Source organism: Panicum virgatum, chromosome 2K, assembly GCF_016808335.1.
Source record: "Panicum virgatum strain AP13 chromosome 2K, P.virgatum_v5, whole genome shotgun sequence".
NCBI classification, from domain to species: Eukaryota; Viridiplantae; Streptophyta; class Magnoliopsida; order Poales; family Poaceae; genus Panicum; species Panicum virgatum.
This window is the reverse complement of record NC_053137.1, coordinates 42,610,579-42,625,617: the sequence shown is the minus strand read 5'-3', so window position 1 is coordinate 42,625,617 and position 15,039 is coordinate 42,610,579. Positions and strand designations below refer to the sequence as shown.

The window sequence follows — 15,039 nt, the reverse complement described above, 5'->3', positions numbered from 1 at the left end:
GTAAATTTACAGCAAATGCAATATCATGTCTAGTTTGATTTGCAAGATACATAAGTGCTCCAATGACACTCAGGTATGGGACCTCGGGTCTCAGTACTTCTTCATCTTCATCCCTCAGTCTAAATGGATCTTTCTCCATGTCTAGAGATCGAATAGCCATGGAAGTTTTGGATGGATATGATTTATCCATATTAAATTTCTCTAGTGGTTTCTGGATATAGGCAGACTAATGTACTAAAATTCTTGAGTGAAGGTGCTCTATTTGTAAACCCAAGCAAAATTTGGTTTGACCCAAATCCTTCATCTCAAATTCCGTTTTTAAGAGATTGCGTGCTTCATTGATATCATGTGGGTTGCCAATGATATTTAAATCATCCACATATACAGATATAATGCAGAATCCCGTTTGGGATTTCTTTATGAAAACACATGGGAAATCATCATTATTGATGTATCCCTTTTGTAATAGGAATTCACTCAGTCGGTTGTACCACATACGTCCCGACTGTTTTAAGCCATATAGCGACTTATTTAGTTTTACACAATATGTGTTGTGACTTACTTTAGGATTCGGAATAGGGATTCCATCGGAAACCTTCATGTAAATATCCGAATCAAGTGACCCATATAAATATGCTGTCACTATATCCATCAACTACATAGATAGATGATTTTGAACTGCCAATGCTATTAAGTATCGAAATGTTATTCCACTCATAACTGGAGAGTATGTTTCATTGAAACCAATGCTAGGTCTCTGCGTGAACCCTTGTGCTACAAGTCTCGATTTGTATCTCACCACCTCATTTTTTTCATTCCGTTTTCGAATGAAAACCCATTTAAACCCCACAGGGAAGATTTTTGAAGGTGTAGGCGAATACCTTTCTTTTTGTGAGCGAGGCTAACTCTGCTTGAATTGCTTCTTTCCATTTGTTCCAGTCCGAACGCTTTTTGCACTCTGCCATGGTCTTTGGATCTGGATTATTTTGGATAATTTCAGCAATTGTTTCGGCAAAGTATATGTCGACAATTGTCGTCTTTCGGTCATATGATTCTCCAGAATCAATGTAGTTTATGGAAATTTCTTCTACCCCTTGTGACGGTTCGTTATTTCCCAATACGATATCGTCAGGGCGTTCTGATGTCCCAACATCAGATATTGAGTGCACTGTTGATGTGGGATGTGAATTTTGTTTATTCACTTGATGTCTCTCAACTTGTTGTTGAGTTACATTTACTAATTCAGAATTTTTGTTATTTTGTTTCCTTTGGCATTTTGGCGCCACATCCTGATTAATGGCCTTACTTCTCCCCCTCTTACCTTGAACCGGTTTCTGAGGTGGAAGTTGAATAGTTTTGTTTGGTACCTCTATTCTTTCAGGCACATTCCTAGCATGATGATAGGATTTAGTGACACCTTTATAATAATTAAATGCATCTGGCAGCAATGTTTTGCAAATTTATAATTTTCTGAACTTGAAGTTCAGATTCTTGTGTACGTGGATCGTTAGTGGAGATGTCTTGTGCATCCCAATTTATTTCCGGGTATTCCTTTTGGTACTTGTAATCTCCCCCTAATGCCGGAAAAAGATCCTCATTGAAGATAGAGTCTGTGAATCGGGCCGTAAACAGGTCCCCTGTGAGGGGCTCCAGGTATTTAATAATCGACGGAGATTGATACCCGGCATAGATCCCTAATTTCCTGTGTGGACCCATTGTTGTACGCTTTGGTGGTGAAAATCGGTACGTATATAGCGCAACCGAATTTTCGCAGATGGGAAATATTTGGTGGATTTCCATGTACTAATTGTAAAGGGGAAGCAGTATGATATGCAGTTGGTCGCAATTGTAGTAAGTCAGCAGCGTGTATTACTGCATGACCACAACATGAAGTTGGTAGATTACAATTCTGTAATAGTGGTCTTGCTATTAGCTTAACTCTTTTGATAAGAGATTCTGCTAAACTATTTTGAGTGTGGACATATGGAACTGAGTGCTGAACTTGAATGCCTAGAGCCATACAATAGTCATTGAAAGCTTTTGAGGAAAATTCAGCAGCATTATCCATTCTAATAGATTTTATCTGATGTTCCGGATAATTTGCTCTAAGTCTAATAACTTGGGCTATTAGTTTAGCAAAAGCATGGTTGCATGTGGATAATAGGCACACACATGAGTCCATCGTGTAGATGCATCTATTAGAACCATGAAATATATGAATGGTCCAGATAATGGAGTTATAGGACCACAAATATCGCCTTGAATTCTTTCAAGGAACTTAAGTGGTTCAGCTTTATTAAGATAAAATGGTCTTAAAATCAATTTCCGAGTGGCACATGCAGTGCAAATAAAATCAGAGGAGTTTGAGAACTTAGAATTAGCTAAGTCATGACCATGAGAATTGTTTATAATTTTTCGCATCATCCCTATGCCAGGATGACCAAGGCGATCATGCCAAGTTTGGAATGTATTAACATTCTGAAAAATTATTTTATAGGCAACATGTGGTACGAGTTTGATGTATGTATAATATATTCTAGATGGTAAAGAGGGAATTTTCTCAAGAAGTTGTTTGCCATATCCGGTATCTTTAATTAAGAGAAGAAATTCTTCTTTATGTTCTTCATGTGTTTCCACGTGAAGTCCATTTTTCCGGATATCTCTATAGCTAAGTAAGGTACGAGTTGAATCAGGATACAATACCGCATCCTCAATTGTAATTTGAGTACCCATGGGAAGTGTAATAGTAGCGCAGCCAGAGCCTACTATTGTTGCATCGCGTCCCGTGATTGTTAGAACATTTCTTTGTCTCTTAGTTAGAGTCTGAAAATATTTGGTGTCCCTTAGTATAGAATTGGTAGTGCCACTATCTACTAGACACATTTCCTCCTCCATTGGATTTATCCCGTAGAAATCTTTCCGACGGGAAAGTTCTTCTTCTCGACTTCGACGAGCAGTGCTGATAACGTGTTTGAGCGTGGGTGTAATCGAGAGAAGAATGAATGAACTGCAAGTTTTCCATTGAATGATCTCGGGGATTTATACATAGCAAACCGTCGCCACGGGAGTCGCGAGATGCCCGTTCGGGGACACGGATACCAGGGTTCACATTACCGCTACAGTGATTCCGGGATTCGTTTTTGACCAAAAAATTTGACTTTTAGATTTTTGAATTTGGAATCCGGGAAGCCAAAAACCCGGACCGGGAAATGCGTCCCGGACAGTTCCGGGAACGGGAAATTTTCCCGGAAACCGGACTTCCCGTCCGGGATTGTGAACCCTGACGGATACGCGGTTGCCCAACCGACAGCGCTTCCGGCGATGTCGGTTCTTGAGAAGGTAGCGTAGTCCGTACGGAACTTTACAGGGAGGTTACATCGTGATTGTAGGATTACATCTAATTGCTAATATTAATCTACGTTGCTAATCCAAGTGGATGTGATCCCTGCAATCCTATTGGCTCATCTGAGGAACGGATTGCCTCTTAACATTATGCACTTCAAAAACCAATTTCCCAAGGCTTTAGGGTGCTGCAAGTTATTTTTACGAAGCAGAGTGGCAGCAGTCACGTGCCGCGGCGACATGACCTTAATAAAAGGTTGTCGAGAGAACAGAACTGAGAAATAGCTTGGTGTTAAATTTTAACGTTCCCTAGCTCATTGTTGCATGGCTGGGAGAACTAGTCATTCGCGTACCTTCAGATTCTATCATCATATCAAGTGAGATAAAAAAAAGTTTGGAAGTGGTTACCCTGGTTGAAGTTTGCAAGAATTTCAAGAGGTTAGGTGAAAAGCTAATAAAACAGTTAGTTTCAAAACATTGACCCCATCGGCAATAAGTATTGTTTACGAATTATGGCTCATGTGATGTGTCTTATGTTCAAATTTGTTACTCTGTTAGCATTACTATCAAAACAATGTGAACTCATCACTGACAAAAAAACTGAAATAGTGAATTGGTGGAGCATAAGAAAATTATTTTGGGTTCAGCCGTTCAGGGAAACAAAATCTATTTTCTGTATGTGTCGTAACTAGCACAGAAAAAATGCATGTATGTTTGTCTGCATCATGAAGCTCGCATATAGATGCCACAAGTTAATTTCTTATCTTCTCATAAGCATGTCACAGAAAAATTGTGAGCCATAATTTGCAAATCAAGAATTATCATGACAAATGGAACAAGTTTTCTTTTTTTTAGTAGACAAATGGAACAAGTTTAGTGCTCAATCCACATCGCAATATTTTAGATCCTATACTATAGGCAGAATAAACCTATGCAATTCTCTGGAACAGCTAATCACAAGATGGGGAAGGCTGGGTGAACGGGAGGGAGCACATGGCGATGGCATCTTCCTCCTCTTCTACACCTTGGTCCTGCTGGCTCTGCTGGTCCTGTGTAAGAAGAGATGTGCTGGACACCTCTGCCTCCTCCTCGCCGCCGCCGCCGACTGCTCGGGCCACGGAGGTGGCGGGTGGCGTCGGCGGCAGGCAGGCTCCAACGTGGGCCGCTTCGAGGTGGATAAGAGGGAAGGGCCCCTGGCCCAAAATTACATTCGATGGGCCTCTCCTTCTTCTTGTGTGCTTTCGATGATGGGCAGGAGGCTGAGCCCAGCCCATGTAGAGCTGAAAGGAGCACAGGCGAGACTCCTGCTCAAATAACTTGGAGTTGGAGACCATCTTGAAAAACAAACATCGCTCAAAAAAAAATCTTGAAAAACAAACAAACCTGCAAAGTCTGCACAAGTTTTTGTTTCACTGAAATGCATTTCTAGGATACTCATCTTACATGCAGGGTGTCCGACACTGCTGCCAGAGGTACGCACGGTGACAACAATTTTCACACACAACCCCTGTTGCACGGTGACGACAATTTTCACACACAACCTGACCCAACGACGGCGGCGCGAGCTATACTAGAGGCCGCCGCCGGGCCTGAAGAGTCCGACGTAGGGCGTGTCGACGGATCCGAGCCAGAGCGCGCCGCCGGGGCGCTCGACGACCTCGCTGACGGTGGCGTTGCCGAGCCCGCGCAGCGCCCGGTCCACGGCGCCGTCCGCCGCGCGCACCCTGACCGCCGCCACGGAGCGGGGCGTCGTGCCCTCCTCCATCCACGCCTTGTCCCGGTTCAGCGCCACCCAGTAGTAGCCGCCGCCGGCGGGTCGGCGCACGTTGTCCGGGTAGCCCGGCAGGTCGGCGAAGGGCTCGGTGGCGCCGGCGCGGGGCCCGCGCAGCCAGTGGCGGAGCAGGCGGCAGCGCGCGGTCTCGGCCACGACGAGGTGCGTGCCGTCCGCGCTCAGCGCCACGCCGTTGGGGAAGGCCAGCCCCGACGCCAGCACGGCGGCGCCGCCCGTGGCCGGGTCGTACCGCAGCAGCCGCCCCGTCGCGTCGCCGGTCAGGATGATCATCAGGTAGTCGCTGCATGCATATGCGCGCGGCGAGCAAATAATCAAGTCAAATTAATGAGAAGGCAATGCATGAACGGAACAATTTTTTTTCTTCTTGGAGGGGGCGAGCGCAACAATCTGTAGACGGCACTACACGTGTCGTCCACGCCCACGTGACGGAGGCCAGGCGAGCACTGAAAAAGGCAAGCACCGTGAATAAATGGCACCCACGTGTCACCGCCCCCAAGCTTCACCTTTACCCAGTCGGGCCCACATGGACCGCGCAGTCAATGAGCTCGTACAGGCAAACGGATGCTCCCTGCCGCCGCCGCCGGTGCCGGGTCTACGAGCAGGGCGTCGTGGATGCGGATGGATCATGGATGGCGGCGCCCCCACCCCGCAACAAAGTTACAAACAGTGACCTTTTTTGTTTTTAAGAATTTACAAACAGTGACCTACCGCTTCAATATTTCCCCCATGACACTGTAGAAAGCATTTGTTTCTTTATTACTAGCTGATGAGGTAAAACACTAGTGATGAAACAAGTACAAAAAAAAGAAGTGCCTTGGGACTTTGGAGGCGTTATGTGCCTATAATCAGGGATCGACGCACAAGTTATGGTCCCTCGAAAAAAATTCAAATAATTATCATTATATTTGTTGTATATATATTTTTAATATCTGAATTCATTTGGAAAGATAATTGTTAGTAATTATATTTATAAATTGGTGAATTTTAAAATTATTTGACTTCTAGGGAAGCAAGAATTGTATTTTTTTAGACAGACGGAGTAATGTGTTTTCTTGAAAGAAAATTATAAAACTAGAAAAACAACACACACAAACGGCACTAGCTCTAGCGTTGCGCACTTTACAGGATTCAGCATTGTTTTCCCTAATAATTAGCGTATACGATCGGTGGTAGTAAAAGGAAATGAAAACAGAGACCCAGTACGTACGTGTACACATTAATATTATTACCTCCGCTGGTACGTAGCGCTGCTGTCCGTGAAGTAGACGTGCCCAGTCTCCTGGTCGACGTCGACGCCGTTGGCGAAGTTGAGCGGCGCGCCGCCGGCCTCCGCGGCGACCGCCTCCGCCCGCCCGCCGCGCCGCCCCACGCGCATCAGCCCCAGGTACGCGTCCGCGAAGTAGAGGTCGCCGGACGCGCGGTGGACCTGCAGGCCCAGCGGCCGCCCGCACGCGCTCTCCGGCGGCGCCGCCCTCTTCTTCGCCGCGCACGCCGCCACCGTCCTGCACGTGCACAGCGCCGCCGCGCGCCGCCGGTTAGTTGCATACATTAGCTGGCGGAGGATCGACGACGATGGATCGACACGCGCGCGCGTACTCGTGCTTGTGGTTGTGGGCGAACTCGGTCCACCCGCGCAGGGGGCCGCGCCACCGGAGGACGCGGCCGTTGGAGACGCCGGTGTAGGGCCCGTCGCCGCGGTGGTCGAAGGCGAGGCTCTCCGGGCCGAACGCCGGCCGCCCGAGGCGCACGGGCAGGACCCGCTGCCCGACGTACACGGACTCCATCTCCTCGCGGCAGGACACCATCACCATCGTCGCCGGCGAGTGCACGAGAAGAAGCAGCAGCAGCAAGGTGGCGGGGCTACACTTGGCGGCCTCCATGGTCTTGGGAGAAGCTCGCTAGCTGTTGGCGTGTCTTCTTTTTGTTAGTGTGACCAACTCACTGTGTGGCCGCCGGACGGACAGTGTGATGAGGCCATGTGTCTTTTATAGAAGTTGTCAGGCGCATGACCCCGCCGGCGGCATCAGAATTCACAGGCGGGCAGACAAGGACCGGTCTGGTTCATGGCCATTTTTGCCAAGGCATAGCTTGCTGGCTGGCATACTACTTTCTTTTGGCAACGATAGAAGTACTATTATTTGGTGATTAAAGTAAAGCGCATGGCAATATGGCATACTCCCTCCATACCCAAAATAATTGATGTTTTGGACAAGATTTGAGTCAAATCTTGAAAATATAAATCAAGAATAACTCTCAATTTGTTGAGTTTGAAAATGTAAAAATTATATGAATAGATTTGTCTTGAAAAATACTTTATAAAAATATACATATATCACTTTTTGATAAATATTTTTAGAGAAATAAGAAGTCAAAGTTGTGTTTTGAAGACTGTGTCGCTGTCCTAAACGTCAATTATTTTGAGTATGGATGGAGTACATGACCATTGACCTATATCGGGCGCGGGGCAAAGAAAACTGAGCTAAATCAATTAATGCTCCAATTCCAAGTGTAGATGCTGTATTAATTGTCTGCGGAAAGCCTTGTCTCCAGAAAACGGAAAGGCGTAAAGGCATTTACAATGGTGTAGACAGCTGCCGTCTGCAAGTACATTGAATAGCGTACGCAGACAGTAAATAGACAATTTGTACAATGAATTGTCTATTTAGCTGTATTTAAACTATTTAATGAATATTTGTATCTATGATCTTGCCTAAATGAGATTTTTGTATATACTTTTGTTGCTTCTTTGAAACAGTTGAGATCAATCAAAACAAGATAGGAGAGCATGAGCATCAGCCCCACCTCGGCTCCTCCCCTACCGCCCTCTGCTCCTCCTCCCCCCTCCGCTTGCGCCGGCCGCGGCGGCGGAGCTCCCGACACGGCCGTTCAGTCCCTCCGCCGCCGCCCAGTGCCCGCGTCGGCGCTCGAGCCCGGCACCACCACGAGGGCCACCCGCCCTCACCCAGCAGCGGCGCGGCGTGGGACCGTGCGACGGCGATGCTCGCACCAGCGCGAAGCGGGGCGGGCCTGTGGCCAAAGGCCACGGAGGAGGCCGGCGCACCCGGCGGCCCTGTTTAGGGCTGCGCACGGCGCTCTTGCGGCGGCACAGGAGGGTCGGAGCAGTGGCATGGCAGCGTTCTAGCGAGTACACCGGCAAACGCGTGGATGTAAGGAGAGCATGAGCATCAGGGAGCCATGGGGCTTCAGTTTTTGTACCTAGCTCGAGCGGAGGGAGGCCGAGGTGAGCTGGTGACGTGGAGATGGATCTTGGGCGTCACTGATGGTGATGGCCGGCAGCCAGGGAATCTTCGATTCCCGATGAGGTGGGGGTTGGGGGTTAGGTCTGAGCAGTGGTGGAGGGAGCTAGGAAGATGGGAGAGCTTCCAGTGCGGGGAATCTGGAATTAATGGAGGATTAGTAGCCAAATTTGGCTGGCGGGTGCCGGCGGCCTAGAAGTAGAGCAGAGCCGACGCGGCGGCAGCATAGTGTGTAGCAGCACCTCCTCGGGATTTTGCAGGGGATCCGTCGTCACTGTCGGTACCCCAGGACTGGGGTACCCCTTCTTGCTGTATCTAGGCAAGAGCCTTGTAGTTATCCTTGACTACGTCCAAACAGCCGGACCCCTGTGGTCCGGAGTGCTGATCTCTCGGCGACGGTTCCGGACCTGCCTCACGACTGGGAAAGGTCCGGGAACGACGCGTGTCCCGGAAGAGGCGGGCAGCCTAAACAGCCGGGGCTCCGGACCTCCCGAGGGGTCCGGACCCCCGCGTAAGTCCCGGACCCCTCATAGGGTCCCGGACCCCTTGTATGGTAACCGGACCACTCGCTAGGGGAAGAAGTCGACGCCCTGCCTCGGGGTGGTCCGGAGCAACACGTGTCTACAAGCACGACTTTTCAAGGCCGCTTGGTCTCCATACTAAGCCTCACCCACCACTGCATTTATTGTGGTAGGTGGACACCCGCATTGATGCGGTGGAAGCCAAGGCGATTCTTTGACCAGGAGGCACTATTGATCGCGTTTTACCAAGATAGTGGAGCCGCAGGCGCCGCCCACGCCGCGCCTGCCAAGTCTGCCATAACAGATGGATACGACGGCTCGGCTTCACCCATTATGACGCCTACATAATAGCCTCCACAGGCTACGCCGCAAGCTACGCTCCCCCAACGGACACCTTGGTGACGGGACAAGAGAAGACCACTGTAGCGCTAGCAGAGCGTATCGGAGGAAAGATCCGTAACCACTGTACTCATCTGAATACTCTGCGTAGTATGCTGCGCAGTCACATTGGGCCCACCTGTCGGGGCCCCAACGTCCTATGTATCCGCCCCCTTGGTCTATAAAAGGGGGCGCCCGCTAGAAGGAAGACTCAGGCTGGGGAGGAGTCAAGGCCCGGCAGAGGATAGATTCATACACAACAGAGATCAAAACTTCTCCCAGTGGACGTAGGGTATTACGCTCCGGCGGCCCGAACCACTTTAGATCGGGTGTTCTTGTGTGCACGCCTCAGAGTTAGATCAACCCAATCGCCTAGTACCTCCCCGAGTACTCCCTCTCTGGGAATAGGCGGGTGCGCTCCGCCACCCGGCTGTGGGTACCCTGGAAATCCCACGACAACCGTCGTCTTTTTGCAACTGCTGATACAGTGGGGCGCTGAGGCGTCATTTCTGCTCAGGCAACGAGCCCGCTCCGTCGCCTCGTGAGAGGACGGCAGAGGACGTCGCCTCCCGCTTTGCTCTCGAAAATCACAATTAACCGGCAATAGACGATTTATTAATTGTCGTTGTACATGCCCTAAAAGGTGAACCAACAAATGTGTCTGTGATTTTAACTAACACTCGAGGAGCTACTACTTTGTTTTTGTTTTACGCCGACTCGCCGTTGACCTGACGTCGTGCCGCAGCCGGCGGTGATCTTGCCGTGCTAGTGCTTCCGCCTCTTCTTTTTTCCCCCCTTTTTTTTGAAGAATTTGCGGGAGCTCCGCTTTGCCATTTAAGTACTAGAAGGAGAAAACCCAAGTTTAAAATGCGCTACGCCTCTTCCCGTTGCCACTGCCTGGCCTGTGTGGCTGTACAGTTGCAGCCTGCTCCTCCTAAAGCGCGCTGCACATCGCGTGGAAGCTGCCCTCGTCCTCCACGCGGTAAGCGACGCCGTAAAACTCCAAGCTACTGGAGAAGGAGCTTCACATGCTGACATACACGTACAGTACTTGCAATATACTGCACCAAAGCCATTGTTAGAGCGAGTTTAATAAGCTTTGCGATAAGCCAAGCTGACTCATCACAAATCAATTCTAGAGACGGTTTATACAATAACTTAGCCTGTTCACGTATTCCATTTACTACAACAGGCTCACTTAATTAGTGTTCTTTGTCAGATAAACAGTGGAGGAGCTCGGCGATGGCTCATGGCAGCAGCGACAAGCTGTCTTCTCTCTCTTCCATGTCAGCTTGCTGTGCTGAGCTGTCGGGCGATACGCCCTTTATTGGGTATTTTGGCTCTTAGAGGAATTTGCACCCAGGTTCTGTCGTTGCCAGGGTATTTTGGCCGTGTTTAGATCTCTATTCGTAAATTTTTTGAAAGAGAATCATGCTATTTAGGAGTACTAAATGAATTCTATTTTCAAAACTTTTTGCACGGATAGGTTGTAAATTGCGAGATGAATCTAATGAGCCTAATTAATCTGTTATTAGCATATATTTACTGTAGCAATTTAGTGTCTAATCACGGCCTAATTAGGTTTATTAGATTCGTCTCGTGATTTACGGTCCATTTGTATAATGCAATTTTTTCAACTACATTTAATACAATATGCAGGTCCTGAAAAAACTTTTAGAATTTTGAACTTTGAATCAAAACAAGGTCTTTCTTTTTTATGCTTGCTGACCTGGTTGCTCAGTCATCCACTCATCCTGTCCTTTTGGATCAGGGTGTTGTTGACGCAGATTTCGGTCAACACACGAGAGCACTCGAGCGTGCGAGTCGCAAACGGACCGAAGGGCAGTTAGGCCGCACAGACCGGTCAGACCGCTAGAGCCGACCGGTCGGACCGGTTTCTAGGGCTTCGTCGAAATCGGTCGTCTTGAGGGATAACTATCACACTTACATAGTGAAAGACGGTGAAGTTTACAAGCAAACCAGCAAAGGATAATCAACGCGCTTACGTGACGAAGAACGACTAGTTTACGAGCAAAGGCTGTCGAAGCTCTCGCCCGGGAGGGACCCCGTCGGGGCGTGAACGTCGCCGGACGTGCCCTAGGTTGACCAGCAACCATTAGGACGCCATCTCTGGTTGTGGAGATCAGTAGACAAACAGTAACATGTTGAGGTTGGAAGAGATTTAGGGTTTGGAGAGGTAGAGAGTTGATTTGTTCGACTGGATGTGTCTCAATCAGCCGTAACCCTTTATATTTATAGGGCAGGGTGGTCTGTACCCATTAGGAGTCGAAAGCATTACAAATCTTGTGTCAAAATACAACTAACTCTAATTGGGCGTCGAACCGGTTTGACCGCCCCTGGACCGGTCTGACTGGTCAGATCGGGATGCAGGTCTTCCAGGAGGCATAACTTCCTCATCCGGAGTCCAAATTGGACGTTCTATATATGCATTTCGATCGTCTCAACGAGATCTACGCAATGATGAAGTCCAATTTACAATATGACAAACTTGTCATGACCGATCTGACCGGTTTCCACGACAGGTCTGGCCGGTCTGCCCAGATTGTCCAGCAAACCTGATGTGTGCCAATTTTTGGTGTCAACATATGCCCCCATGTTTCTTGGTAAAGCTTGCGTACCAAGAAATACTTCCAAGCCAAAATTGTACTGAAACACTGAGGAGCACTTGTGCACCAATCACACTTTGTTTCTAATGACGAAGGAATCTGACTCATCACATATTTTGATATAGCTCAACACGATGGTTTCACCTTGCTGCTCGTACCCTTGCATCTTCAGTGAGAAATGATCCTGAGTACACAACACCTCGGCTTTGAGTGTTTGAGATACGATTCAAAGTCATTCTCATATCTTCAAATGATCATGGATCCATAAAGCAACCAAATCATTATGACAACAATTGATCTTTGCAATGTTATTCAATCCATAATAACATAATTGGCCTCATAAATGAATATGCCACAATCACATTTGCAAATGGCCAAGATTAAATTATTGTCAAGAATTAACCTTCAGCATTTTAATGGCATCACCAGTCATAACTAAATATGAAACAAAGCCGAACTTCTACAGCTAGAATTCTGCTAATAAAAGATTGTCCCAAACACTAACCTCGGCTGCATCATTATTTTGGATCACCATAGCCGACTTAGTGTTTTCTGCAGAAAAACGGTTAGACTAGTCTTACAAGCAGTCAAACTGGTCTTGAAATCCGGTCAGACCGGTCTCATGAACCGGTTGGACTGATCCATCCAGAGAACACACTTTGGCATCAACAAACATCAGCCTTCGATATGAAATTGACCTTTTTTTAATTATAGCTAGATGTTTGATGTGTCAAAATATTAACTCTGTTATCGACATGTCTAGGTGTATGATAAATGATGAATTCAGCAAAGTAAAAATATCACATCTAGACATTTTCATAATAAGCATTTAATGATCCAAGTAAGCATCAGTCTAACTTAGATACTTGCTGCACCTATCAAAATTGAACCACCAAACACTTTTGAATATTTCACACCTATGGACCACAAGATTTCTAGCTCGAATATAAAACTTCATATTCGGCTTAACCATTGGTGTAAAAGTATTATTTAAACCGGTCATACTTCTCAAAATAGCATCACTTGATGAATAAAACAGCACCAATGCCTTTAGAACTCTTTCAATCCAATCCAACAAAGTATAAATTCATAGGGGAAAATTGCCCACTTCACTAATACCTTGCCCCCCGAGCATTAAAGCAACTAAATGATCTCTTATCGGGAAGCTTATCACTTTAGGACGATGATCAAAGACATTCATCGGTCGTACATGTTGCCAAAGACGATATAAAGTATCATTCATAACGAATTCACCCATAAGAATATGTATAGCGAAAATAAAGTGTAAAGAGACATATAAAAATCAAGAATTAAAACCATCTCTAGGAACTAAATATTTCAGCTTTTTAAATTAATCAATAGGCATAAAAATTTGGTAATTACCCTCCATGATACAAAGATCTGTATAGCCTCCAAGGATCAAAATAAGAGTACGAGGGATAACCAAACACATCTAAGGATGAATTCCAAAACATAGGCATATGAGGCATTTGTAAATCAAACGGATGATGGACTGACCAATAATTTTGATGATTTGGTGCAAACCTCACATTCGAAGATCGCCTCTTGGACCTTCCTTTCTCTTTTAATTGCATTGTACCTTTTGCTTGACCATCATCCTTGTCTTGAGTTTGAATGCTCCCTTTAGGAACCCATGCCATGTTCTTTTCTTTCAAGTATTGAACACTAAGTTTTTGGAGCTTCTTCTTTTGCCAATTTGATGAACCGAGTAAGCATCTCGGTCGTTGTTGGTGCCTACCAACGTCACCACCGGGAAACAACGATGACGTCTGCAGACGCCAATTGGGGTGGCAGTATTTCATGAACCATGAATAAATCCTCAAGTGCATGGAATACTGCTGTAGTATTTTATCCGGGAGTATACCGGGGTATCATTTATATTTCCACAGGGAAGGCGGTGAGTGAAGAGATATATACTAATTGATGAACTTTATCTAGATTGGATATTCTCATGGATAAACAGAGGTAAGATAATAACCTAGTAGGAGGTAGTGTGACACACACACAATCTAACCTCTTGGATAAATAAAAGAAAGATAAAAGATGCTCTAGGCCGGGAGTAAGGCAGAAGTCATAGTTCGAGTCAACTGTGCTAGGCTAGCTATATCTATACTTTCTCATTGGTTAGCTCGTCAGAGATTAAACTACACAACAGGGAGATCGCTATCGAAGCAACGGGAGGAGCCCGTACACCACGGCGACTTTATGTACCTCCTACCCCCCATACCGAACGTGGAGGATTACTCGGACTCGGACAAGGCTGACACCACCTGCCGACTACCTCTACAAACCGTGGGTATAGTTGACATCCATCAACTCTTAGCTAATCTAGACACCATGTCTATACTAATAAGGGATACTCTAGTGTCCCGCGCGGAGCCCCCACCCTCCGGATGGACAGACATCACACTAGAGCAATCATACGAATACTGGAGTAGTTGATAGGGTTCTAAGAACAAAAGACTAACCATCTCCAGCACAGGGTGATCATGCAATGCAAGTATTGAATAATAACGCAATCATGACAAGAAGCATATGCCCGATAACTCAGAACATACTTCGAGCAGATATCGGTAACCATAGTCTAATTCTATTACAAACGACTGAATATTATAAGAAAGAGCTAGAGATGAACCCATACCAGACTCTCGAGCAACTCCGGTGACTCGATGACTCTTAGACTTCTCCTAAACTCCACTAAGGCTAAAGACTATGCAAGATGAGCAAGAGAGGAGAGGTGTGAGGTGTGTGTGTGTGTGTCATTCTCTACCCCCCTTGTATTTATAGTAGGGAGCCACGGGTGAGAACCTTCACAACCGACGTAAGGGTCTAATGGGGAGGCGCCACATGCCCTGGTTGAGGTGGTGGGGCCCACAGACCAGGGCGGCCGACCTGTAGGTCGGTCAGCCTGCCCGGGCCACCAACCGCCCCCAACTTCTTCTGGCAGGCTGTCCTGGACCTCCTTGTCTGATCTACGCTGGGGTTGGCCAGTCTTGACTTCATTTGGATTGGTTCTTGGGCTACATTTGGTCCACTTGAGCCTGAATCATCGCTCTGATATTTTCTGTGATTTTATGTCGGACTAAAGTGTGCTTGCAACA

At 47.0% G+C, this 15,039-nt stretch overlaps 1 protein-coding gene across 1 annotated transcript; it reads right to left on the bottom strand.

Moving 5' to 3' along the window:
• Positions 1-4,726: 4,726 nt before the first annotated feature.
• LOC120678232 (protein STRICTOSIDINE SYNTHASE-LIKE 10-like) lies at positions 4,727-7,086 on the bottom strand. The gene is made up of 3 exons (XM_039959378.1): positions 6,731-7,086; positions 6,364-6,636; positions 4,727-5,414 (listed from the first exon to the last, which is right to left on the bottom strand). Exons 1-3 carry the CDS (start codon positions 7,012-7,014, stop codon positions 4,913-4,915), a joined length of 1,059 nt encoding a protein of 352 aa, XP_039815312.1. The 5' UTR covers positions 7,015-7,086; the 3' UTR covers positions 4,727-4,912.
• Positions 7,087-15,039: the final 7,953 nt, after the last annotated feature.

Excerpts from the sequence above, each read along its gene's own strand:
- LOC120678232 (XM_039959378.1), bottom strand. The coding sequence starts at position 7,014 with ATGGAGGCCGCCAAGTGTAGCCCCGCCACCTTGCTGCTGCTGCTTCTT. Across the intron at positions 6,637-6,730 it reads GCCCACAACCACAAGCACGA|GACGGTGGCGGCGTGCGCGG; the intron begins GTACGCGCGCGC and ends GTGCACGTGCAG. Across the intron at positions 5,415-6,363 it reads AGCGCTACGTACCAGCGGAG|CGACTACCTGATGATCATCC; the intron begins GTAATAATATTA and ends ATATGCATGCAG.